General features: G+C 51.6%; 1 protein-coding gene across 2 annotated transcripts; it reads left to right on the plus strand.

Annotated features, from left to right (window-relative positions):
* Window positions 1–85: 85 nt before the first annotated feature.
* Window positions 86–27,026, plus strand: SHMT1 (serine hydroxymethyltransferase 1). 2 transcript variants are annotated; one of them, XM_042915858.1, is made up of 12 exons: window positions 86–363; window positions 7,537–7,651; window positions 9,312–9,457; window positions 12,655–12,770; window positions 13,137–13,297; window positions 17,646–17,727; window positions 18,578–18,790; window positions 20,803–20,919; window positions 22,562–22,684; window positions 24,746–24,862; window positions 25,450–25,560; window positions 25,879–27,026. In XM_042915858.1, exons 2-12 carry the CDS (start codon window positions 7,556–7,558, stop codon window positions 26,049–26,051), a joined length of 1,455 nt encoding a protein of 484 aa, XP_042771792.1. In that variant the 5' UTR covers window positions 86–363; window positions 7,537–7,555; the 3' UTR covers window positions 26,052–27,026. The 2 variants fall into 2 exon arrangements, with proteins under 2 accessions (XP_042771792.1, XP_042771793.1); XM_042915859.1 differs by having other exon boundaries at window positions 86–248.
* The last annotated feature ends 19 nt before the right edge of the window (window positions 27,027–27,045 follow it).

Raw genomic sequence — 27,045 nt, forward strand, 5'->3', positions numbered from 1 at the left:
AGCGCCTGCGCCTTTGGGGCGGGGCCGCAGCTCTGATTGGGCACTTCTGGGGGCGGGGCCGGGCCGGGAGCTGAGGGCACCGACTGGTGTGCGAGTCGCGGCGCGCCAAGTTCTGGGTTCCGGACTCACACGCAGGTGTCACGTGGCGGGCACACTGCCAGGCGCGGGTCGGCGGGTCTCCGAGTGGCAGCGGCGGCAGCAGCGTGGGGCCTTGGGGTCGCCCGGCCGGTGTGCGGGACACCGCTCCGGTAGGTGGGCGGCTTTGGGTGCCAGGACCTTGGTGTGCCCAACGCTCTCGGGGCGCTTTGTTGTGTGCGCCTTTCCGCCCCGCTAACCCCCGGCGGCTCTGAGAAGCCGGAAAAGGTGAGGAGCGCTTTACTAGTGCCTGGCATGAGGGGTGGGACGGCGGCGAGCCCGGATGCCCGGTCTCTGGTCACTGGTGGGCTCGGCCTTTGACACAGATGCGACGGCTTATTGCTGTTAGAGGAGTCGCTCCCTGCTGAGCAGTTTTCTCGTAGAGCATTTTAAATTTAAGCGCAGCCCTTCACCTCGCTACAGTATGCTCTCAACAGCGCTGCAAGCGAGTGCTATCACGTGGCCCATTTTACAGATGAGGAAGGTGAGGCTCGAAGAGAAGAGCCGACTTAGGCGCGACCTTGCAGATAGCAAAATGGCAGAGCCTGGAATCAAACGGAAGCTCTCAAAGGCTGTGCGTTCAACCAACCGTTGCATATATGGCCTGCTCTGCTTTTGGAGTGTGAACAGATCCCCGCGGGGGAGAGGCTGCGCCTGTTGTCTGCAGTCTGTCACCCCCTGTTCTAGGAGACAAACGTTGCACTGTAGGATTCTTGGCCTGGTGCCCTGTGCTTCAAGGTCCTGGAAGTTAAGTGACCCTTGGTCCGCTGAGACCAGCACAAACATGTGTCTTTAGGCAGTTGCTAGACTGGAAACACCAGTTCAGGTTCTTATGGAATCACATTTTAAATTTCTTACTTGAGGGAACACACACTGGAGGTGGGCAGCTTGTGCTTTCATTTAGTGTGCAGTGTTCTGGGAACATGCTTTGGAACTAAAGGTAAACCCGAGTTCAGATTCAGGCTCTTATCTCTGTAGGACTTTACACCACTTAGCTCTCTTAGCCTCGGTTTCCTTCTCTATAAAGTAGGAAACACAGAATCTGTGTGTGGGACATCCAGATGGCATTCAACAGGGTAGTTCCCTCAGGAGACTTCTGGCTGGTTCCACTTGCAAAGGTCCAGGGAAGATTTGTAGGCGTGGGGAGGCTGAGGACCTTGGCAAGTAAATTCACTTACCGGGTCTGTTTCCCTGGGGTTGAGGTGAGGCTCGTGCTACGCGTGCAGAGTGGTATTTCCCCAACAGAAATATCCAGCACTTGATAGTAACGGCTGCAGTGGGCTGTGTTCTCCAGGGGTGCTCAGCCCAGGTTCCTGAGTGGTGACAAAGTGGGGGCCCTAAGGACCCCAGGTTTCTTGAATAACCATAGTAGCTGGTAGGTTTCAGTACTTACTCTGTGCCTGGCCTGTTCTATGTGCTCTATGTAGGTCTTGTAGCTCATTTAACTCTCCCTCCCAGTTCAGAACTGTCTTCACTCCTGTGTTTTATACGAGGGGACTGAGAAACACAGGTGTCAGTTACTGGGGTTGCACGTTAGGAAGAGGAGAGCAGGATTTGAACCCGGCAGGCTGCCTTCAGCACAGTTTCCTCGGGTGTCGGTGGGGAGTGGGAGAACTGGAGGGGTCTGGCTTGTGAGATGTCTGCCACCTGCTCTTACATACCCTTGATCTCCCCCAGATGGGTTTCTGTAGTTGTTACTTTCAGATTTCACAGATGGATTGAGGAAATGGCTTAAGACCCGATTTCTAGGACCCAGTTTGAAACTTGTACTGTCAAGGTGAAGAATCTGTTCTCCCGTCCCTGCTCTCACCCTTGGTCCTCGAGTCTCATCTCTTGGGCCCCTGCTTTGTTCCCCCAGCTTCAGCCACAAGGGCCTGATTTCTGGCCCTTCACAAGTCAAATTTCTTACCATTTTAGGGCTTTTGCACTAAAGGCGGTAAGGGGAGGAACACTTTCAGAGGGTAAGGTGTTTGTTCTAATCCCAGATCTCCTAAGCTTGGCTCCTTCGCACTTGAGATCTCAGCTCAGGCGCCTTCCACAGTCTAAGTCCTTATAGTCCTTCTAAGTCCTCATAGCAGTCATCACCAGCTGAGATTATCTTGTGTATTTCTTGTTTCCACGTTTATTAGTCTGCTCCTCATAAGAGCAGACTAATTGACTCATTGAGTATTCTTAGTTCCTAGCTCAGTGCCTGGGACACAGGAGTTGCTCCATAAATATTTGTTGCAGGAATGAATGAACTAATTGCAGGCTAATAACAGGAGTAGGGTAGATCTCTTCAACATCAAAAGCTTGTTTTGAACTAAACATAGGATTAACCAGATGATCCAGCATTCCACTTTGGGTCTAGACGCGAAAGGATTGAAAGTGGGGACTTGGTATTTGTTCATGTTCATGGCACACGACAGCATCACTTAACGGTAGCCAAAAGGTGGAAGCAACCCAAGTGTCAGTGATGGATGAATGGATAAACTATATACTGTGTGGCATCTATATACAGTGGAATATTATCCAGACTTAAAAGGGAAGGAAATTCCCACACGTGCCGCAACACGGGTGAACTTTGAAGACCTTGCACTACGTGAAATAAGCCAGACAGAAAAGGGCAAGTGTGTGGTTTCGTTTACCGAGGTAATCGAAATAGTCAAATTCATAGAAATGGAATAATTGTGACCACCATCTTGGAGAGGTGTTCAGTGGGTACCCAGAATTGCAGTTTGGGATGATGAAAAAGTTCTGGAGATGGATGTGGACGTGGTTGCACAACAAAGTCCGTGTATTTAATGCCGCTGAATTGCACTTAAAAGTGGTTAAAACGGGGGCGTTTTGGTGGCTCAGTCGGTTGAGTGTGACTGTTGATTTTGGCGTCAGTCATGATCTCACCCCGAGTTGGGCTCTGTGCTAAAGGTGGAGCCTGCTTGGGATTCTCTCTCCCTCTCTCTGTCTGCCTCTCCCCTGCTTGCTTGCTCTCTCTTGCAAGCTGTCTCTCTCTAAAAAAAAAAAAACATTAAAATAAATTTTTTTAGAGGGGCCCTTGGGTGGCCCAGGAGGTCAAGCATCTGAGTTCCACTCAGGTCATGATCTCGCAGCCCACAGGTTCAAGCCCCATGTTGCACCCTGTGCTGACAGCTCAGAGCCTGGAGCCTGCTTCAGATTCTGTGTCTCCCTCTCTCTCTGACCCTCCCCGACTCGCAGTTTGTCTCTCTCAAAAATAAATAAACATTAAAAAATATATTTTTAGAGAGAAAGCATGGGGGCGGGGTGGGGAGAAGGTGGGGCAGAGAGAGAGGGAGACACAGAATCCTGCTCCGGGCTCTGAGCTGTCAGCACGGAGCCCAACGGGGGGCTCGAATTCACGAGCAGTGAGATCATGACCTGAGCCCAAGTCGGCCGCTTAACCGACTGAGTCACCCAGGCACCCCAATAAACATTTTAAAAAATGGTTAAAATGGCATAGAAAGACAAATACCAGGGGCGCCTGGGTGGCTCAGTCGGTTAAGCGGCCGACTTGGGCTCAGGTCATGATCTCGCAGTCCGTGAGTTCGAGCCCCGCGTCGGGCTCTGTGCTGACCGCTCAGAGCCTGGAGCCTGTTTCGGATTCTGTGCCTCCCTCTCTCTGACCCTCCCCCGTTCATGCTCTGTCTCTGTCTCAAAAATAAATAAACGTTAAAAAAATTTTAAATAAAAATTATTTTAATTACAAAATGGTTAAAATGGTAAATCTTATGTATATTTTATCAGTTAAAAAAATGAGGAAAAAGTTCAAGGTATATTATTTTTCAGCCAACCTCCAAACCTCAAGAAAATATGCTCTTTTCTAAAATACGTGTCTTTTCTAAATATAATATTAGCTTAAAAAGGATGACCTTTCCTCTGCATCTTAAAAGAGGGATCTCTTTCTTGTTTTATCAACTATCTGGTCCTCCCCGGTCAAGTTGACACATAAATTAGCTATTTACATTCAAGATCTTTGTCTTCCTTACTGTAATTCAGATTGCCTCAGGATATAGTAGGTCTAATTGACTTCAAAGATACCACAGATGAGATCTATAGTAGGTGTAATTGATTTAATTGAAACAAAACAAAGAATCTTGATCTCTCTCTGTTTGAATAAAGCATTCAAACTTCTTCACGGTTAAAAGAAAAGGCTTAGTTTGGACTCAAGAGTATGGGTTTAAGAAGGGTGTGGATTAAGTACCCCATGTGGGGGATGGCTTGATCCTGAGTGGTATAGGATACAGGTGGGTGGGCAGTGACAGCTGGAGGGCAGGGCCACACGTGCAGCCCCACCGCCCCCCACAGCTACAGAGGTAACTGACTTGGAATTAGCATCTTCCGGTAAGGAAAAGATTTGAAGTGAGGGCACGGGGCTGCCAGGTGGTCTGCTGAAGGGAAGCCAGTGAGAGCAGCGATGCGGGTGGGGACTTTTTGTTCTTTGTCCTGAGCACAATGGACCTGAACTCCTTTCCCAGAATGAGTGTAGACCTGACCTGCCTCGGAGGGGGGCCCCAAATGGACTTTAGTTATTTGGCGGTTGAGTAATAGTTTCTCTGTGTTGCTTGCCTGCCACCTTCGAGTCCTTTTTAACCTTGAGTAGTCAATATGTAAAAGAAGCTTTTCTCTTCCAGATTCTAGGACCAGAGGGCCTATTTGGACTCTTGTGCTGTTTTTGGTGGGTTTACCACCTGCCAAGGGCATGTGTGTTGACCCGATGCAGAGGGTCTTGGGTTGCTGGCCATGCTTGAGTGCGGGGATCAGCACAGAGAAGCCCTCCCTGGACACTGGTGCCCAAACCATCCCTTCACGTGGCTTATTTCTAATCCCCTGGTGCTTGGGTTAAAATAATGACTGATTTGAAAGCCCAGTTAGGAATTTCCTGGTTAACAATTACTGGTAGTTTCTTCTTGCTGGCTCTCCTGGAGGTTAGGGACGATCCCTGTGATTTGGGACTCCTGTTTTATTTAGCAGGAATGTTTGTCTAGCAAATGAGAGCGTGTGTGAGCTTGCATAGGAAAACTACACTCTTCTGCTACATGCCCCTGTCCCTCTCCCCCTGCTACCACCCTCCTGACACCAGATGCATGGGTTTTCCACACATCAGCAATTCTGTGAAAATGGTGGTGGTGGGGGGGGGGGGGTCCTACAGTTCAATTCAGTTCTGATGCTAATTGGAGTTAGTGCAGACCCCACAGGTTAAGGGCTCAGTCCCAGAAGACTGCCCCCCAATCACAGATGTAGAAGGTCTCCAGGTTACCCACAACTTCTGTATGACCTGGCTACACATTGGAGGTTCCTGTGAACCACCCTCCTTGGATTTAGTCATTTCCTAAGCTCACAGAACTCGGAAACATTTGCTTACCTTTACCAGTTCATTCTATAATAAAAAATACCATAAGGGCAGGAAACAGATAAACAGCCAGATGAAGAGATACTTAGGGTAAGGTCTAGGAAGGTCCCAAGTGCAAGAACTTCTGTCCCCCTAGAGCTGGGGGTGCACCATCCTCCGGGTACGTGGATATGTTCACCAGCGTGGAAGCTCCTTGGGCCCCATACTTTTGGAATTTTCACAGAGGCTTCCTCACCTCTGCCTGATCAATTACTAGCTCACTTTCTAGCAACTCTCCCCTCTCTGGAGAATGGGGAGTGGGATGGAAAATTCCAAGCTTCTGCTCATGGCTTGGTCTTTCTGGTGACCAGTCAGGAGCCCACCCAGAGTCACCTAAGTAGGACAAAGGCACTCATCCACCGCCCCGCCCCCCGCCCCCCCCCCCCCCATCACAAGGGTTTTAGGAGCAGAGATTAATTATCTATTTCTTATTATTTCACAGTACTCTCAGGAAACGGGCTCCCTCCTCCTGACTGGCTTTCCCCATCTAGACGTCCTCTAGATTTATCTCCACCAATAGGTCCCTGACCCAGCGGTCAGCCTTGTCCTCCGTGCCATTTTCCTTGTTTTATCCAGCTGCACCCGTCTTGTCCGCTGCTGGGCTTCCCCACAAGGGGAGCCCCACGGAGGCAGGCCCAGTACCAACGCTGTCGTTGCCGCAGGGAAGGTCCTCGAGAAATACTTGGCAAATGAATGAACTGAAATCCAAACTTACCAAATGAATGGCAAAGTGCTGAAAAGCCGCCAACTATTGATTAAGGGAGCTTAGTTCCTGTGAATATTTACACTTTAATACCGGAGGGTATCCTACTGCTCACAAATTCTCGTTCTTTGCAGAAACATAGGTTAAGAAACTTGCATTTTCCAGTCATTCATATATATATATTTTTTAAGTTTATTTTTTTTAACTTTTTTTTAATGTTTATTTATTTTTGAGAGAGACTGAGTGTGAGTGGGGGAGGGAGAGAGAGAGAGAGAGGGAGACACAGAATCCAAAGCAGGTCCCAGGCTCTGAGCTGTCAGCACCGAGCCGACGCGGGGCTTGAACCTAGGAACTGCGAGATCATGACATGAGTTGAGGTCAGACACTTAACCGACTGAGCCACCCAGGCGCCCCTATTTATTTATCTTTCAGAGAGAGAGAGTATAAGTGAGGGAAGGGTGGGGAGAGAAGGAGAGAGAATCCCAAGCAGTCTCCTCACTGTTAGCACAGAACCCATTGCGGGACTCGAACTCACAAACTGTGAGATCATGACCTTAGCTGAAAGCAAAAGTCAGACGCTTAACTGACTGAGCCACCAGGTGCCCCCTGGTCATCTATATTTTAATGGGATGCCATTTTTCTGCTGATTTTTCAGACGTGCAACTATGACCTGTAGTTTTTACTGGAGGGTTTATATTTAAGCAAGCATGTGCCTCAACTCATAGCTCCTGTAGGAACTCTGTGGGGTACTTAGAATGTATGTTTGGGGGTTTTGAGTCCGTCCTTCATGGCCAACCTGCTGTGTAGCCCGGGCTGAAATACTTTTCTAAGCCTCATTTTCATTACTTGAAAAATGGGAAGAAAAACACCAAAGTCAGCAATTCATTTGTTTGTTCAGGCATTTGGCAAATCTTCCTTCATGTATGGCTGTGCTGAGTTCTGGGTGGGGAATTAAAAAAAAAAAAAAAAAAGGTTAACAGTTCTTGCCTTCAAGGCACCTAGTTTAGGTGGGGGGATACCCTGTAGCCAGGAAAAGTTTAGTTTTGAAGAGGGTCCTGGGCTCTCTCTAGGCTAGATCAGGCCTCATCGGGAGGGCGGGGAGTTCTCTCTGCTCACGGGCTAAGAAGCTGATGTCCACAGTTCAGAAAGGAACCACACAGTGGTTTTGCAATAGGATGTCTTCGTCTTCGTGTTTGCCAAGCAGTTCTGAGGGAAAGGCCATAGAGATGTCAGGACGTTGGCAACTTGGGAGAACCCACAGGTTGCCGTGAGCTTTGACTGAGTTTAATGCTGGCAGCGTTTCCATTTTTAGGCAACCTTGAACCGGTGCAATGACAACTCAAGTCAACGGGGCTCACAAGGATGCCGACCTGTGGTCCTCACATGAGAAGATGTTGGCACAGCCCCTCAAAGACTGCGACACCGAGGTGAGATGTCTTCACTGATGCTCTGAAAGCGGAGGTGGGCACCGGGCTGGCTCAGCAGGAAGAGCATGTGACTCTTGATCTCGGGGTCATGAGTTCGAGCCCCATGTTGAGGGTAGAGATTACTTAAATAAATAAACCTTTAAACTTGTTTAAACAAATAAGCAGAGGCTCTTGTTTAATTCTCCAGCTCTACCCCTAAAGAAACCTTATTCGGGGACAGCTTTGCCGTTAGTAGAAGAATGCCAGATTTAGAGGCAGTGGCTGAGAAAGTGGCTAAGAGTCCTCCCCTGTGGGTAAATATGGAGATTTCTGAGTTTCTGCAGAGTGAAGAGCACTGTGCTGGCTGCCCTGGAGGAAAGGGGCCTGGGAGAGGTCATTGAGATTTGGCCCTTTCCTTCCAGGCCAGGGGAGTATATGTAGACACTGAGAAGCATCTTTTGTGTATGTGTTTTTTTAACAGCTTTATACTCAAGAGATCATTCACTTCCCATACAAGTCACCCAGTGAAAGCACACACGTCAGTGATTTTTAGTACGTTCACAGCCAATTTTAGACCACTTTTATCCCCCCAAAGAGAAACCTCGACCCCATGAGCAGTCACCCCCGTGCCCCCCTCCCCCCCAAACTCCCCAACCCTCGGCCACCAGTGGTCTCCTTTCTGTCCATGTGGGTTTACCAAAGCAACTTTTATTTTATTTTATTTTATTTTATTTTATTTTATTTTATTTTATTTTATTTTATTTTATTTTATTTATTTATTTTTTTTGCAACTTTTATTTTAAGGAAGGAGAGCAAGGAATATAGTTCAGGGAGGGAGAAACTTGGTGAAACATAGGGATAAAAATAATGAGATAGTGTAAAATTAAAAATCGGTGGGGTACTTTTTTTATTTATTGATTTTTAAGGTGGGAGACTTATTTTTTTTAAGTTTTATTTATGTATTTTGAGAAAGAGAGAGAGAGCACACGTGCACAGCTGGGGGAGGGGCAGAGAGATAGAAGGAGAGAGAGAGAGAATCTCAAGTGGGCTCCACACTCTTGGTGCAGAGCCCGAGGCGGGGCTTGAACTCATGAACCACGAGATCAAGACCTGAGCCAGAGTCAGCCACTTAACCAACTGAGCCCCCCAGGTGCCCCGGGATACTTATTTTAAAGATCATTTTCTCGGGGTGCCTGGGTGGCTCAGTCGGTTAAGCGGCCGACTCTGGCTCAGGTCATGATCTCGCGGTCCGTGAGTTTGAGCCCCGCGTCGGGCTCTGTGCTGACAGCTCAGAGCCTGGAGCCTGTTTCAGATTCTGTGTCTCCCTCTCGCTGACCCTCCCCTGTTCATGCTCTGTCTCTCTCTGTCTCAAAAATAAATAAAACGTTAAAAAAAAAAAAATTTAAAAAAAATAAAGATCATTTTCTCTCAATTTTGTTTCCCTTGATCCATTGTCTTCTAGTAATTCCTTCCTGAACGCTACAATCTGAGGAAGATCTCTCTATTCTTTAAGTTCTTTGGGAGTCTCCTCAGTCGAGTTGTTAGGGTTTATGGTCCGCTTTCGGGGGTAAAATGCGAATCTTTAATGGTGCGTCTTCGCTTTAAGAGGCTATTGCTTTGATCAGAGCAAAATGCTAACCTGAAACGTCCAGACTTTCACTGTCTCTCCTGATCTCCTCAGGTTTACGACATCATCAAGAAGGAGAGTAACCGGCAGAGGGTTGGGCTGGAGCTGATCGCCTCAGAGAATTTCGCCAGCCGAGCAGTTCTGGAGGCTCTGGGCTCTTGCTTAAATAACAAGTACTCTGAAGGGTACCCAGGGCAGAGGTATGTGACTGTCGCCGAAGGCCTGCTTCTGACACAGTGACGTGGGCTCCTGGGTCCGAACAGAGTCCAAACAATGTGGACATGTCAGAAAACAGCAAAGCACTCAACTGTGGGGATTTCTATTCCGCGCTGGTCCCGTCGTAACTCGTTTGTGATTCCCAGCATGTTCTAGTGCTGATATTCTTAGAACAGCTAGCTATACTCAGGGTCCTTTACCAGTCCCTGTGGGGGCTCTCTAGAATAACAGGCCAGTCCATAAGGAGTCTGGAGCTGCTGGGCCACTGTCGAGCCTCTAGAAAAAAAGGTCAGTGCCCTGAGTGGCACTGTGGAAGGTTGCTGCTCTGTGAGTGATTAAATCTGTACCGGGAGTGACCTGGAAGTGACAGCTCAACCTGTCGTCGCTGCATGGAATGTTGGGTTTACCTGTGCCGTGATCTGAGAACCACAGGAAGTTATATTCATGTTTGGTTTTTTGAAAGTTTATTTACTTTGTGTGAGAGAGAGAGAGAGCTCACCACATGAGCAAGGGAGAGACGGAGAGAGAGAGGGAGACAGAGAGTTCCAAGCAGGCTCTGTGTTGTTAGCACAGAGCCCGACATGGGGCTCGAAACCACAAACCGTGAGATCATGACCTGAGCCGAAACCAAGAGTCAGGTGCTGAACTGACTGAGCCACCCAGGTGCCCCTCAATAACCGCTTTTTGACCACACTTGAGTTTATGCCATCGAGGTGACTCAGGGTGGGGCCGCTAGATGCGGAAAGACCAAACGGGAGATTAGACAAAACAACATGAAGAACACAGCTTAGATCCCAGGCCCAGATCAGGCTTCTGAATCCCCTGCCCCGAGAGCTGAATTTCCATGCGGAGCTGGGGACAGCATCTGGGAACACCCCTGACGTTAACCAGAGTACTTGCTGGGTTTCATCGACCCTGAGCACTCACTTTTTCACATTTTCACATCTCTGAAACTAGGATGAAACTGACTGATGGCAAGCCATCGTTTAATTGAAAATTCTCGGCGGTTAGTAAGATAGCAGTTGCCTCGTAACTGAGGGTGAAATGCAGTGCCGTGTTCTAGGCATTGGGCTGAGCATGGCCACGTTCGTGTTTGTGTGTCCTGCAGCCTGACTGCAAAGTCGCACTCTCACCCCCCCTCCAGGTCAGGAGATGGACTTGGGTAGGTGAAGGAGGCTGCACCAAGGCCCGTGGTAAAGGGCACGATGAGGTTTGCACGCTCCAGATCTGGGTCTGCGTGTGGCTCGTCTGTCTGAGGCAAGGCAGGAGGGGCGCCAGAGCCTCACCATGACCTTGAACGCCATCCTCATGGCTGCTCCCCTGGAAGATGGTTAATTGCCAAGTCCCTTTGCAGCCCTGACATTCCTGAAGGTCCTCAATGCTTCCCCAAGCATGGCCTGCTGTCCCTCAAGCTTGGGGAGACCGCACCCTTCTTTGGTGACAAAGCAGAGAATGTGGGGCTGGAAGGGACCTTCCAGATTATTCAGCAAAGCCCCTTTCTGTTTCAAGACTTGTTCATCACAGCATCATTCACAATAGCCAAGAGGGGGGAGCATCCCAAGTGTCGGCGAATGGAGGAATGGATAAGCAAAATGTGGCATATCCATAATAAAATGTCCTCTTCAGCCTTAAAGAAGAAGAAAATCCTGTCACATACAGAAAATCCTGTAAAGAAGAAGATGAACCAGGAGGACATTGTGCTAAATGAAAGTCTTAAAAATACAGATACATGCGGGGCACCTGGGTGGCTTAGTCGGTTAAGCGTCCGACTTCGGCTCAGGTCATGATCTCGCGGTCTGTGGGTTCGAGCCCCGCGTCGGGCTCTGTGCTGACAGCTCAGAGCCTGGAGCCTGTTTCAGATTCTGTGTCTCCCTCTTTCTCTGACCCTCCCGTGATCGTGGTCTCTCTCTCTCTCTCTCTCTGTCTCAAAAATAAATAAACGTTAAAAAAAAAAAATACAGATACATGGGCCACCTGGGTGGCTCAGTCATTGGAGTATCCAACTCTTGATTTGAGCTCAGGTCGTGATCTCAGGGTCGTGGGATCCAGCCCTGCGTCGGGCTCTGCACTGAGTGTGAAGCCTGCTTGAGATTCTCTCTCTCTCTGCCCCTCTGCCCTCCCCCCGCCCCCACTTGCTTGCGTGCTCTCCCTCTCTGTCTAAAAAATAAAACTATAGATACTACATGCTGCCACTGTGAGGTATCCAGAGTTGTCAAGATCACAGAGAAAAGGGAATGATGGTTACTAGCAGCTGCGGGGAGGGGGGTTGCTGCTCGTCCGGGTATAGAGTTTCAGTTTTGCAAGATGAGAAAGTTCTAGAGATCTGTTACACAGAACGGCAATATACCTAGCCGTGTGAAGTGCCTAACACCAGTAAACTGTGTGCTTAAAAATGGTTCAGATTTAAATTCTGTTACATGTCCTTTCCTGTGATGAAATTAGTATACATATTAAAAATTTTTAAGGTTGCTGTGACTGTCAGGTAGAGGTGTTACAAATGGTCTACTGAGTTATTACGATGAATATACAGATAAAAAAAATATGTGGTAAATTTTCATATGTAATTATGAAACAAGTATAATTTTATTAGAACTGCAAAAACAAAAAATATTCCACCCCCCCACCCCCACCCCCAGCCCTTAGAAACCCCCTTTCCACATTTCTGTCGCTAGGACTCGGACTCCTCTTGGAACCTTCTATAAGGGAAAGCATACAGTTGTAACTGGCTTATTTCACTTAGCATAAGGGTAACGTCCTCAAGATTCATCCATGTAGCCTGCGTCAGAATTTCCTTCTAGGGGCACCTGGACTGAGCATCCGACTTCGGTTCAGGTCATGGTCTCGCAGTTTGTGAGTTCGAGCCCCGCGTTGGGCTCTCTGCTGTCAGTGCAGACTCCACTCTGGGTCCTCTGTCTCCCTCTCTCTGCCCCTCCCCCACTCTCAAAAATAAAGAAACATCAAAAAAACCCAAGGAATTTCCTTCTAGATGAGGTGATGCTTGCTCAGTCACACAGCCAGCTTGGCACGGAGAGGAGATGAGTGGTGTGGGGGCTCGGGGTACGTGCTCTTACTGCTTCTCTCTGCTTTTATTCTTCTGTCCCAGCCTGAAGCTTCTTTGGCCTCTGTACTGTGCACAGAGGTTGGGGGCCGGAGGGGGGCCTAAGTCTGCTTTCTCCCGCAGGTATTATGGCGGGACCGAGTTCATCGATGAGCTGGAGATCCTCTGTCAGAAGCGGGCGCTACAGGTCTATGATCTGGACCCCCAATGCTGGGGGGTCAATGTCCAGCCCTACTCAGGTAATTGCCTGGGCAGACCCCTGCCTGCCAGTCTCCCAGGGCCGCCTTTCACCCAAAGGAGTCTTAACAAGGACTCTGCCCACAGACGAAGTAAAAAACAGGATAAGCCCCTCCCGGGTCGGCGCGTCTCTCTCTCTCCCTCAACCTTGGCGTCCACCTGACTCACCCTTCCTGAACACCTGTCCCTTATTCTCGGGGGGGGTTTGCTGCAGGGGACCCTCCGTGGCGCTGTGGGGGGTGCACAGTGGTGGTCAGGCCTGTTCTGTCCACTCCTGGTTGATGGCCTGCCTAGTGGCCAAGCTCTGGGGTCCTGCTTGGGGCCTCGTGGGCAGAAGTCACCATACTGCGTCTGGTCTCGTGTTCCAGGCTCCCCGGCAAACTTCGCCGTGTATACCGCGCTGGTGGAACCCCACGGGCGCATCATGGGCCTGGACCTGCCCGACGGGGGCCACCTGACCCACGGGTTCATGACAGACAAGAAGAAAATCTCTGCTACGTCCATCTTTTTTGAGTCTATGCCCTATAAGGTAAGAGGGGGGGTCTCTCTCCATTAGCTCTGCTGTCCTTTGGCTCAGAAAGCCTCCAGTGTTTGGCTGCACCTGTAGGAACAGGCAGTCTGTTCGTCAGGCGCTAAAGGAAGTCCCCACCTTTTGCTGTCACCCCCCTCCCCGCCCCCACAGCCCCAGCGACTCCTCAGGCATCCAGGGGGCAGCTGAAGCACAGGGACACGGGTCAGGGAGGCGGCTGAAGAGAAGGCCCAGCTGCAGCCAGGGCCCCCGGGGACAGCCCTGCTCGGAACCCCCGGGGCAGCACCCCCCCGCGCCCCAGCCCAGGACAGTGGCTATCCTGGAACAGGGGGCCTGTGCACCCTGCCGCCCCTCACACACCTGTCAGCTAGCCACAGCCTGCACGAGCCACGTGCCCCGCGTGGGACTGGCGCGTATTCGAGGGGGGCCCTTGTCATTATAAATGGTTTGGTCGAACGGTGCATGGCACGCTCGTGGGCTCACGGTCGGTGATGGGGAGGAAAGCACTAACCAGCACGCGTGCCTGTGGGGTGGTCTGTGCACGTGGTGACTCTTCCTCCTGTCCCGGAGCCAATTCCTCGTGGCGTCCGCTGCCCAGCGGGCCGCTCCAGGCGGGTTCACGTGTCCCACGGCGAGCGAAGGTCTCGGTGCCTCGTTATGCTCGGCTGAGTGTCAGACGCATGGAAGTCAAGCCAGTGTTTCATCTTGGCGTTTCGCGGTCTCTGTTGCTTGCCCTTGACTGTTCGCCGTGTGTTAGCCTTTGGCTCAGTCCTAGTCGTCGCACGGGTGCTTTTGGGGTGCAGGTGACGGTCTGCTTGTTTTCATGGAAAGCTGAGGTGTTTCGCACCAGGGGTGTCCTCATTGGCCAACAGTGGACAACCCCTCGAAGATGGATTTTGAAACGTGACAGGAGGAAGACAGTGCTCCGCCTTTGCGCATGGAACTCAAAAGCCAGTTTCTACAGTTTCTCTCCCTACAGAAAGAGCGGTGGCGGAGCGGAACCCCGGGCTGGTGTTCTGGTCTCATACGCGGCCTTAGGCAGCCTGACTCTTTAGCGTAATGTCCTCCATTACCCAAGAGGCTCTTCTGGGTGTCAGCGGGCTCAGCACCCCCGTCTCCGCGTCTTTGACACACACCGTGCAGGCTGTAGCCCCCTCTGTGGGTGGAGGGTAGAGGCTCCCCTGGTGGTGGGCCTGCAGGGGTGTAGAGAGGAGGGGCCTAGGAGCCTGGCCAGCTGTGGGCACCGGCCCTGTGCAGGGAGGAGGACACAGAGCTGACTGGGCTCCAGCAGCAGCTGCCACGCCCCTCCTCTGCCCACCAGGCTGCCTCCCTGCCCAGCCTTTCCCAGCTCTGCCCTCGCCATGGGGCTCTCTCCCACCCTTTGGCAGCCGCCTCACACGGGGCCAGGCATTTCATCTCTCCAGGGGGAAACAGCACCTTGAACCTTCTGTCACCCCCTCTCTCCTCTGTGACCATTCCCCTCTCCAAACGTCCTAAGCTTCCTTCCTGTCCCTTTGCACCTCTCTGGCCCCTCAGAAGTTTCTTACAAATGCCTGTGAATTCTCCCTGGAGCTGTTTTATTGTCGAATGTTTAGGGTTTTGGTTTTTTTTTTAAGTTTATTTATTTATTTTGAAAGGAAGAGGGTGCAGATGTGGGAGGGGCAGAGAGAAAGGGAGAGAGAGAGAGAGAGAGAGAGAGAGAGAGAGAGAGAGAGAAAGGGAGAGAATCCCAAGCAGGCTCCTCATTGTCAGCACAGAGTCCGATGCACGGCGCGAAGCCACGAACTGTGAGATCATGACCCGAGCTGAAGAGTTGGAATGATTAGGGTTTTTAAAAAAGAGGAAAACCTGGAGCACCTGGGTGGCTCAGTCGTTAAATGTCCAACTTTGGCTCAGGTCATGGTCTCGCGGTTCGTGAGTTTGAGCCCCTCTCTGTGTCTCCTCTCTCTCTCTCCCCCTCCCCCCACTTACGCTCTGTGTCTCTCTCAAAAAAGAATAAACATTAAAAAAATTAAAAAGAGAAAAATGTTCTAGGGTGCCTGGGTGGCTCAGTCAGTTAAGCATCTGGTCCCACATCAAGCTGTGTTTTGATAGTTTGGGATTCTCTCTCTCTGCCCCTCCCTCCTGCTAGCATGTGTATTCAAGTGAGCTCGCTCTCTCTCTCTCTCTCTCTCTCTCTCTCTGTCTCAAAAATAAACACTTAAAAAAAGAGAAAAACCTTGTTAAAAAATCCTGCAAGTTCAAAGAGGAAAATGTGGGAGAATAGCAACACACTTTGGGGGGGGGGGTAATTCTCTTTTAAAATTTTTTTTAGAATTATGTCCATTTTTTTTTTTTTTTTTTACTGTGGGTTGGCTGTTGATTTTCATCAAGGTAACAGTTTCTTTGCCAAGTTCAGGTGACAGAACCAGTTTATTCCATTTGAAACAAAACCTTCAGCCCGCCTGTCCAGAGGATGTCTCAGCTGCACACAACTTGCTGTAATCCTGTTTAATTGGAAGGGCTTTTTTCCTTTGGAAAGGGCGGCGGCCATCCCCGAGTCTCTCCCCCCACGGGGTAGGGGTGCAGAACCCAAGGCTTCTCTTACCACCTCCTCCCCAGAGAGCTCCCATGCCCCCTCCCCTAAAATCTTTCCCTTTGACTTGTACTTTCCCCTTGGCACAAATGATGTAACACAACTTTAAGACACTGAATTTACTAAGAACTGTGTCGCCAAGCAGGGCGCCTGGGTGGCTCAGTCGGTCGAGCAACCGACTTCGATTCGGGTCTCGATCTCGCCATCCCGTCCGTGAGTTCGAGCTCCACATCGGGCTCCCTGCTGTCGGCACAGAGCCTGTTTTGGATCCTCTGTCCCCCTCTCTCCGCCCCTCCCCGACTTGCTCTCAAAAATAAATATAAAAAAAAAGTTTTATGTTTCACATCCAGATGGGTCCATGGTTTATCTCAAATCGATTTCTGTGGGGGACCGTAGGGTTGGGGTCAGATAACACTCTTTTTTCCGGCTGACCTAGTGCCACTTACCGGAAGACCATTCTTTCCCTGCAATGTTGTTGTTGTCATGGATCGGATTGACCCCCTGTCACAGGGCTTCTGTTTCTGGCCTTCTTCTGTTCTGTCAAAACTGTCCTTCCACAAGCTCGTGCTGCCTTAATCACTGTAATTTTTTGTGTTTTAAAATTTCTTTCAGTAACGTTTTCCATGGAGGTCTGGTATACCTTTTGCTAGATATTTTATGGGTTTTGAAACTAATGTGATATTATTTAAAAAAAAATTTTTTTTTTACATTTATTTAATTTTGAGAGACAGAGCACGAACGGGGGAGGGGCAGAGAGAAGGAGACATAGAATCCAAAGCAGGCTCCAGGCTCTGAGCGGTCAGCACAGAGCCCGATGCGGGATTCGAACTCACAGACTGCGAGGTCATGACCTGAGCTGAAGTCGGACGCTTAACTGACTGAGCCACCCAGGCGCCCCAATAATATTATTTTTTAAATGTTTGCTTTTGGAGGGGGCAGGATGGGCAAAGAGAGAGGGAGTGAGAGGATCCCAAGTAGAATCCACGCTGTCAGTGCAGAGCCTGATTCGGGACTCCATCTCAGGAACTCTGAGGTCATGACCTGAGCTGAAATCAAGAGTCCAGAGGCTTAACCGACTGAGCCACCCAGGCGCCCTTAATATAATATTATTCTTATTAAAATTTCCTTTCCGATGTTTTGCTGCTTATATGGACGAATAGAACTGGTTTTTGGCTTTTGACCCCACATCCAGTGACCTTGCTAAATTCAATTACTAATTCTAATAGCTTGCCCCTAGAGGCTTGGATCTCCCAGGTAGGCGGTCATTGCGTCTGTGAGTAATGTCAGCTTTGTGCGTCTCCTAATCCTTGTGTCCTTATTTCTTCCTCTTGCCTCTGTGTACCTGGGACTAGAAGAGGTGTTAGCATCTCGTCTCATTCCCGAAGGTAACAGTGTCTTAGCACCTGCCCTGTGCGGTGCATGTTTGTGGCTCCTGTTTCACTCTGCAGTGGCGTTTTGGTTCCTTCTCCTTCTCGGAAGAACCCCGAGGCGGGGGCTCACTTTTCCTCTCGGGACCCCTCAGGGCATCCTGCCTCCATAGGCGATACCTGGTTGTCCACGCCACGTGCACAGGCCACATACACCGGTACCCCACCTTGCCCTCAAGTCACGCTCTGGGACGTCTTTCCTGTGTCCATGGTGGAGTGGAGCGAACAGCTTTGGGCAGGTGGAGGAAGTCCTCTTACCCTTGAGAGTTGGCACGAGTCCCGGTGGGAGGGCAGGCACGGTGTGGTGGACGCAGCCCGAGCCTTCTGTCTCCGTGACATTCCACAGGTGAACCCAGACACTGGCTACATCAACTATGACCAACTGGAGGAAAATGCCCGCCTCTTCCACCCGAAGCTGATTATTGCAGGTGATGAGCTGGGGGGTAAAGGCACCGTATTTGTAGCAGCCCCCTTGCCTATTACAAAATGAAGATGTGATGTTCCCCAGCTCGCTGCCTCTGCCTCGAATAGCCGGGCTTCTTGGGTCTAAGTATATTCTCTTCTTTCGGGACAAATATCTGTTTTGCCACCTTTGGTACTAGGTGGCAAAAGATCTGAGGCTGTTATCAGAGAAGCATCCAGAAATGTTAACTCCTGGAGCACTTGGCTAGCTCAGAGTACGTGGCTCAAGATCTCAGGGTCGTGAGTTCGAGCCCCGTGTTGGGTTGTAGAGATTACTTAAATAAATAAAAACTTTAGAAATGTGAATGCTTGACTAACTGATGGAGGAAATAACAATAGTTAGGGGCCATCCCAACCACCGTGAAGAGGCACGTGGCCTGAAGAGGCAGGTCAGAGTGGTTGCCTTTGGCACATAAGGATGTTTTTTTGTTTTTAATTTTTTTGTTAATGTTTATTTATTTTTGAGACAGAGACAGAGCGTGAGCAGGGGAGGGGCAGACAGAGAGGGAGACACAGAATCTGAAACAGGCTCCAGGCTCTGGAGCTGTCAGCACCGAGACGGACGCGGGGCTTGAACCCACGGACCGTGAGATCATGACCTGGGCCGGAGTCGGATTCTTAACCGACTTGGCCACCCAGGCACCCCCACAAGGATGTTTGTTGAGGGTGTTTTTCATTTCCATTCTCGGGGGTTTTGGAGGGAGAAATCTCTAAGCTTTCGAATATGCCCATCGCGAGGCCCGCGTGCAGGCTTGCGCTCCAGGATATCTGGCTGTGGGTATCTCTGACTCGACTTTGTCACCTTTGCCGTCTCAGGGACCAGCTGCTACTCCCGAAACCTGGATTACGCTCGACTGAGGAGGATCGCAGATGACAACGGGGCCTATCTCATGGCCGACATGGCGCACATCAGCGGGCTGGTGGCTGCCGGCGTGGTGCCTTCCCCCTTTGAGCACTGCCACGTAGTGTCCACCACCACCCACAAAACCCTGCGAGGCTGCCGCGCCGGCATGATCTTCTACAGGAGAGGTGTGCTCCGGGGCGTGGGGTACTGGCGGGCTGCTGGCGTTGGCCTTTCTCCTCTGGGGTGCACGCTCGGTTCGGGAAGTTAGGAAAACCCAGGGTCCCTTGAAGGGTCCCTTAAAGAGCTAGTTAGGGGGCGCCTGGGTGGCTCAGTCGGTCAAGCATCTGACTCTTGGTTCCATCTTGGGTCACCATCCCACAGTTCGTGAGATCGAGCCCCACGTTGGGCTCTGCGCTAACTGCATAGAGCCTGCTTGGGATTCTCTCTCTCCCCCTTTCTCTTCCTGTCCCTCCCCACCTCTCTCTCTCTCTCTCTCAAAATAAATCAACTTAAACAAACAAACAAAAAAAAACTACCAAAGGAGGGAGCGATCAGTCTGCAGAAGAGATCTGGAAAGAAGCCCTGAGCACGGCTCTTACTTCGTTCCTTGGGCATCTGGGTCCTGGAAAAGGAGGAAAGGTATTGTGCCGTGGGTCGACTAGTCTTGCCCACAAGGGGCAGGCGCTGTAGCAAAAACAAGACGTGTGAGGCTGGCCAGGGGCTACCAGAAGGCCTCGTGGTGCAGCGTCATTCTGGTGACCTCGCTGTGGTCCAGGACGCCTATCCCAGAGAAGGACTCACAGTAATCAAAGCGCAAGACGCTGATGTATAAACCATAGTTACCACTTTAGTCCTTTTAGTGAGGAATTTCTGTTGACTGCCTCCAACCCACATGTAAGCACGCCTTTTATTTGGGGATTCCCCGTGCTTGGGAAAACCAGACCTGTGATCAGATCATCTGGCCCATGATGAGACCGGATCCCCACACACCTGCAGAGAAACCAGCCCCTGGGTGACTGGGTCTCTCTCCCCTGCGGCCTCCTTGCCTAGCCCCCTGGCCAGGACTGGACACACCCATATGCCCGCTAGCGTTCTCAGGTCCTGCTGTCTCAGGACCTTCTTCGTTTGTACCCACGTTTCAAGGCAGGTGGCCAATCCCACCTGCCTAGAAACTGTTCCTTTCTTTCCACTGAGCACTGAAGTGATTTGCTGCACCTTGAGCAACTCCTGAATCTGCCACGGACGCCCTCTGTGATCCCGGGCTGCTTGTGCAGCCTCTCTGTGCCTCGTTTCCTCACCTCCAGAGAGGGGATCCTAATAATAGCACCCGTCCCTTCAGACTACCTTTGGGAGGAGCACATGAATTAACCTTAATGTAAAGTGCCTCGCACGGTTCGTGGCACACAAGCAGCTCTGTAGAGACAGTAGTTCCTACAACTGATGATTAATTTTGTTTCAGAAAGGAATCCTATTCCTTATTAGAGCCATTATATATCATTATATAAACGAGTCTTCTGTCCTTCAACATAGTCGTCTCGGAAGACTGCTCTCTTGGACACTTGAGGAAATACGCCCAAGGCACATTCTTCATTACGATCTCAGTGTGGGGAAATTTCCTTTTTTTTTTAATTGTATTTTTTTTAATGTTTATTTTTGAGAGACTGAGACACAGAGCACGAGCCGGGGAGGGGCAGAGACAGAGGGAGACACAGACTCAGAAGCAGGCTCCAGGCTCTGAGCTGTCAGCACAGAGACAGTCGTGGGGCTAGAACTCATGAGCTGTGAGATCATGACCTGAGCTAAGTCAGACACTTAACTGACTGAGTCACCCAGATGCCAGAGGAATGATGGGAGTTCGATCCTTAACAGTTCTTTTTTTTTTTTTTTTTTTTTTTTAATTAAGTAAGCTCCACGCCCAACATGGGGCTTGCACTCAGGACCCTTAGATCAAGAGCCGTATGCTGTACTGGCTGAGCCAGCCTGGCGCCCCTTTGTGGAGGGAAATTTCTGTCCTTTGATTTCATGTACAGAGGGTGGTCTGCCCCCGCTCCGGAAGCAAGGGGCCCCTCTGCTCTGTACCATCCAGCACTAGAGGCCAGGCTTGTGCTTAGCGCACTCTGGGTTTGAGTCCGGGTAGGGAGAAGACAGAGGGGACAGCCCGTCTCACGTTCCCATTCTGTTGTTTTTCTTCATCCAGGAGTGCGCAGCGTGGATCCCAAGACCGGCAAAGAGACGCTGTACAACCTGGAGTCGCTCATCAACTCTGCCGTGTTCCCGGGCCTGCAGGGAGGTCCCCACAACCACGCCATTGCTGGTAAAATGCCACCAAACCCCACCCGGAGCCCTTGGATGGCACCTGGGGCTGTGCCCTCATCCATGGCAGCCCTGCGCAAGCTAGGGGTCCTCCTAACTTTGCTCATCCGTGGCCCCTGGTTCCCACCTCACCTGTCCACCAAAAGTGTGTACCAGGACTTGCACATCGGGGAGAAACTAGAACATCTCTGTCCAGGAGATGCTAACGAGCGAGAAAAGGGAAACTGGCGACAGGTGTCAGTCAGGGACAAGGGGAGCGAGCGATGACCACTCCACACGTACGGCCACCCGTAGGCAGAACCGTGTTGGGTGAGATTTTGTACAGTGGGTGCAGCCCGCTTTAAGAAATAACGGGGAGGGGCCCCTGGGTGGCTCAGTCGGTTGGGCGTCCGACTGCAGCTCAGGTTATGATCTCGCAGTCCGTGAGTTCGAGCCCTGCGTCAGGCTCTGTGCAGACAGCTCAGAGCCTGGAGCCTGTTTCAGATTCTGTGTCTCCCTCTCCCTCTCTCTCTCTGACCCTCCCCTGTTCATGTTCTGTCTCTGTCTCAAAAATAAATAAACGTTAAAAAAAATTAAAAAAAAAAACAACAACAACAACAACAGGGAGGGGATTTAGCAACGAGAAGAAGGCACAGCAAAAGGAGTGGGCGATTAGCACCCAAACCCGGCAAGGGCACGTTGCCTGTCCGCTGACATCCTGACCCTTGCACTGCTGGCCTTGAGGCCGCGTGGGAAACGCCTGGGTCCGATGGCACGGTCACCCAGCAGGCTGTCATCGAGCCATTCCGTTCCTGTACAGACAGCTTAGGAAATGTGTGATGATCAGAGTTATTCCAGTGTCGTCTTTGGAACCAAGCAGTTTGGCAGAGGAGCCCAGGACGAAGGCGTACGGTCTCCATCCCGAACATCACTGGTGTTTCGAAGGAGGGGAGTGGGGGAAGCAAGGAGTGGTGAATTTTAGGCCCCTGGGAGCAGGGAGGGGTGGGTCTCCACTGGTGTCTTCCCTTCTCCCTTTACACCTACAAACTCCACGTCCGTGGTCTCTTCAACTCTTGGGTGATGGGGTGACCCACCCTGCAGGCGCTCCGGGCCCCTTCCTGTCGTTTCCACCAACACCGATTAGAGGCTTCTGTGCCAGCGCTCAGGCACATGTCTTTTGCCTTCTCCTTCACCTTCTGTGCCCCCTTGAACAGCCCTTGGGATTGACCAAGGTGCCGGAGGAGTCTGGACGTGCAGGCAAACAGGCCTGCACCTCTCACCGGGCCTCTGATCTTTTTGGATCTGCGTGATCTGGCATCAGAGCAAAAGCTTTTCGGGGCAGCTGAGTTTTCATGTTCGCAAAGGACCGTAAAACCCATCTTGCTTAAGAACTGCTTTCCTGTGGTGATCTTACTAGCACAAGACTCCCAGGCCTGGAGAAAGGCTACCTCAAAAGCACCTCCTCAAAGAGGAGAGGCCTGTGGGTTCAGCCGGTTAATTGTAGCATTAAAAAACTACGTATCTGGTGGAGGGGGACTATGAACCCCCTCTTTGGTGATATTGAAAAGCGAGGAGGCCTGAGTGGAAGCAAGCGGTGTTCTTGGACTCCTGGTCGGTCTCTTGGTCCCCTCCTGCCTTCCTGACCCCTTCTCTCTTCCCGCCAGGGGTCGCCGTGGCCCTGAAACAAGCCATGACTCCGGAATTCCGGGTGTACCAGCGCCAGGTGGTGGCCAACTGCAGGGCTCTGGCTGAGACCTTGATGGAGCTGGGCTACAAAGTGGTAACAGGTACCAACAGAAAGTGCTGGACGGCCCCCCCACCGACCCCGGGACGGGGGTGCCCCTGCTCCTAGGGGTGGCACTTTAAACCTCGCACCTAGGCCTGGGCGCTGCAGCCACGGCTGTGCATCATCTGTCGCTGGCATGTGACGCGACAGGTCCTCAGGAGAGCTTTGTGAAAGGCCTACCTGAGGCTCGACCGAGAAAGGTTCAGTACCAGTGGTCACACGGCTGGTGGAAGGCACAGTCACAGCTTGGAACACAGCAGGCTCCCAGAGCAGTCTCCCTGGCGATGCCCCACGCCGTCCCACGGGGGTGTCTCCACTCACCCCCGAGGGCCCGGGTACAACAGGCCTTCCCAGTAGGAGTTCATGGCAGCATTCTATCCATGTCTGCTTGAATACAAAAGCTGGTGGTGCTGAGTAAACCCCCGTGAGATGGACCTTCCGGGTGAGGGCCCGCTCGGGGGGGTGCGGTCGCTTCTGTCCCTGCGGGTTTCACGGCTAGGACGGCATTTTTCTGGCAGACTTCTGCTCACAAGGCCGCTGTGGATGCTGCCAGTGGGGTGGTCTAGGGAAGCGAGTCCTGGTAGGCCACTGACTCGGGTGCCTACTCCCTGCCCGCGGCCCTTTACGGGGATTTTAGGCCCCGGCCTGAGGAGTGGGCTCCCCACCAGACTATTCGTGAGCAGCAGAGCTGGGACAAAGCAGAGCTCTCCTCAGCAGGTCTCGGGAGCACCCGTTTTCCGTTTCGCTTCACTTCCTCTTCCCTTTCTTTGTCCTTCATCCTCTGCCTCTTTCAGTTAGAAAGCCCTAGAAATCTCAGTGTGGGCTGCGACCTTCAGGGTCCCTTAGGTCACTCTGTCAGACATGGATGTGCACACCAATACCGCAGGCACCCTGTTAACATGCAGGTTGTGAAGGGGCGCCTGGGCGGCTCAGTCGGTTAAGCGTCCGACTTCGGCTCAGGTCATGATCTCCCGGTTCGTGGGTTCGAGCCCCGTGTCGGGCTCTGTGCTGACCTCTCAGAGCCTGGAGCCTGCTTCGGATGCTGTGTGTGTGTGTGTGTGTGTGTGTCTCTCTCTCTGCTCCTCCCCTGCTCCCTCTCTCTCAAAAATGAATAAACGTTAAAAAATTTTTAAAAGATACAGGTTGTAACTCGGCAGGTCTAGGTTGGTTGGGGGTGTTTGTATCCTGCATTTCCATCCAGCTGGCGTGGGACCCACACTTGGCACTACAAGGAGTTAGACCAATGTCCCTGTGGCTGCAGACAGCAGACGGCAGCCCCTCAGCCCAGCGAGGCCCAAAGTCTCACGTCAATCTCGGGAGAGGTCTCCACTTTCCTGAGCTCCCAGGCCTGCCCCCACCCCCAGTTCACTCTCCTCTGAGGACACAGTGTAGATGGCCGAAGCAGATAGTGGCCACCGTAAGCCCAGGAGCCAGCGTTCGTGATAACCTGCTTTGTGCCTGGTATGGGCAAAGTGCTATACGTGGCACCTTATCTAAACTTCGCGACAGCCTCGTGAATTATCGCTCTTATTTTGCAAATGGGCGTCTGAGGTTCCCAGATGTCGAGCTGCCTAAAGCCACAGCAAGCGTGGGGGCGTGGCTTAATCTCTGGACTGTGGGGTCCCGCACCTTGAAGTCATTGCTGTTGTCCAAGTGAAGGGCCCGGGATTAATGAGATTTCAAAGTGGAAAGATCCAGGTGCTCGGAAGACCCCTGGTGGCCTTGGTCCAGTTCCAGAAAGTTCTAGTGGCCTCGATATCCTCATGTGTTGGGTCAGGGCGCTGGGCAGCCTAAGCTGGGAAAGCTACCGTTGGTTCCCCTCGGGCTCAAGGACCTGCTCCCAGTCACCAGGTACCCTTTGTAAACTATCACCTCTTAAGTCCTGGGGCATCTTTTGTTTAGCATGGGACTAAAGTCTCTCAGGACACGTGGTGGGGGTGCTCACCTTCCTCATCACATCTGCTTTAGCCTCCTTGATCCCTACCCTCATTTCTTAGGAAGAGAGATTCCTTCACCTGGGAGTCAGCTTTCCACATTCCTACATGTCCAACTTGGTTTCCAGGTGGTTCTGACAACCATTTGATCCTCGTGGATCTCCGTTCCAAAGGCACGGATGGTGGCAGGGCCGAGAAGGTACTAGAAGCCTGCTCTATAGCCTGCAACAAGAACACCTGTCCAGGTAAGAATCTTTGCTGGTCTTCTCTTCTGTACCGCTCCCGTCTTAGATTTCTTTTGGCCAGAGTTGTAGCCGATGATAGTTTGACTCTGGGGACAGACATCAAGGGATTTTCAAGGGGCACATACACCGTATGGCATGGGGCAAAATCCTGGCTCTCTTCTGGCCTGCTCCTTCTGATGCAGCTCTAACCCTGCCAGGCACAGAGAGGGAGGGACTGAGGTGGACTGCTCGGAGGGGCTACAGGCATTTGGAGAAGGGAAGCAGGGGCCTCTGGAACAGGCTGGGTTTCTCAGGGGGTTGTAAAAAGAATGTGGGTGATGCATCCCTCACTCACAAGGATGCTAGCCTCCCTTTTGGGAGGTCATGCCACTGAAGGCAACCTCCTTGCTGTTTCATCACAGTGGCCACAACGTGCGGCCGTCTCCTGTGCCTTTGTGCCCGCCTCTGGCATTTAAATGAGCAGTGCCCTGCTTCCGAGATACAGTGGGCACCCACAGGCCAGTTTTTTGGCCAGCTGTCTTCTTAAATGCACAGGGGTCAGTGGGGAGTTGGGTGCAGCCAAAGGACAGAGCCCGTTTGTCTTGAAGGTGACAAAAGCGCACTGCGCCCCAGCGGACTGCGTCTGGGGACTCCGGCACTGACATCCCGCGGATTTTTGGAAAAAGAGTTCCAAAAAGTGGCCCAGTTTATTCACAGAGGTAAGGAGAAAGGGTCAGAGGTTTGCCACTTTAGACTCTGTGTGTGTGTGTGTGTGTGTTTAGTTTCTGATTGTGGCTGAGCAGGGCTGAGCGCTGGGGACGAGACAGCAAAGATCACTTTAGCAGCCCATCTAGTCTGAGAGGCTTGTAACTTGTCCTGCCCAAGGAAGGGGGCACACGAGAATCCTTTCCGAGGGTGACGTGAACACCTAAGGCTGTCACGCCCCCGGGCCTCGGGAGTGTCTCCCGGGCCCAGTGGGGCTGCCACACTGGCACTGGGAGCCCACTGGGGACCCGTTCTGTCTCTTGCGGGCGCAGGGATAGAACTGACTCTGCAGATTCAGGACGACGTTGGTGCCAGAGCCACCCTGAAGGAGTTCAAGGAGAAACTGGCCGGGGACGAGAAGCACCAAAGGGCCATCAGGGCTCTCAGGGAGGAAGTGGAGAGCTTCGCGTCTCTCTTCCCTCTGCCTGGCCTGCCTGCCTTTTAGAGGAGCTGCCAGCCCCCACCTGCCCGTGGGCACCTGCCCGGCACCCGAGTGTCGGGACTGCACAGGGACCGCTTGCTCGAGGACCTGGTGCCCTCGTGGGGAGACAGGAGAGCTGCGCCACACGGGACCAGGCTGGGTCAACTTCATGCCCTCTGAGGGGGTTTCTTTTGGACTTTCCTCACATTATCTCCAGAAATCAAAATTCGTTTAAGACCCACTGTTAGTAATTCTGGGACAGGTTATTAAGGAGTTTAAATTTGATCCTTTCTCTCAGTTCTTCTGGAAAATGGCAATTATTTAGCCTGGGTCCGGGGCAGACGAGCGGAAAGACCCCAGTAGTTGCACTCGCCCTTCTCTGAGTTCCCGGGCTTCCTCCAGACTCTGCAGTACAGAAACACCCCAGTTCGGAGCTCCTAAAAGCTTCCTCTTCTTAATGTCTTGTTACGTGGCGGGCTTCTGCAGCACCGATTGATGACCGTTACAAATGAGAAGGCGAATCCTGAAGCCAGGTCCGGACAACCAGTATGGTGGGAGTTTCCCCGTGGCACTCAGGGTGTCGTGGAAACGGTCTCGTTCGCCCCCCACCCCCGGAGGGTACCAGGGCCCATCAGGTGTAAGCACCGGCTGAGGAGAGATGGCTTTCCTTCCCTGTGCCGGATAAGCAACTCCCCCCTGTAATCAGGAGACCAAGCGTCACCTTCCCAGAGAAACTTTATTTTTCACAGAGCCAAAGTGCAAAACATAGATGACCATTTTTAATAAGCACAATCGAATGTGTAACCACAGAGTGTCTACAAGAATCATAAGAGCTTTAAAAAATACAACCAATTTTTATATTTCAAAAATATCTGAACTCAAATAAATTAATTTCTTAAAAAGTACACTTCTCATACTATTTGTTTGGCATTTACTCCGGTTAAACTCTGGTGCGGCCAGACCCAGGAGCCGGCGTCACACGCGTGTTCGCAGTACTCGCGTGGTGACGACCACAGCT

The sequence above is a fragment of the Panthera leo genome, chromosome E1 (genome assembly GCF_018350215.1).
Source record: "Panthera leo isolate Ple1 chromosome E1, P.leo_Ple1_pat1.1, whole genome shotgun sequence".
Classification (NCBI taxonomy): domain Eukaryota; kingdom Metazoa; phylum Chordata; class Mammalia; order Carnivora; family Felidae; genus Panthera; species Panthera leo.

Excerpts from the sequence above, each read along its gene's own strand:
- SHMT1 (XM_042915858.1), top strand. The coding sequence starts at position 7,556 with ATGACAACTCAAGTCAACGGGGCTCACAAGGATGCCGACCTGTGGTCC. Across the intron at positions 17,728-18,577 it reads CCCGAAGCTGATTATTGCAG|GGACCAGCTGCTACTCCCGA; the intron begins GTGATGAGCTGG and ends TTGCCGTCTCAG. Across the intron at positions 24,863-25,449 it reads CAACAAGAACACCTGTCCAG|GTGACAAAAGCGCACTGCGC; the intron begins GTAAGAATCTTT and ends TTTGTCTTGAAG.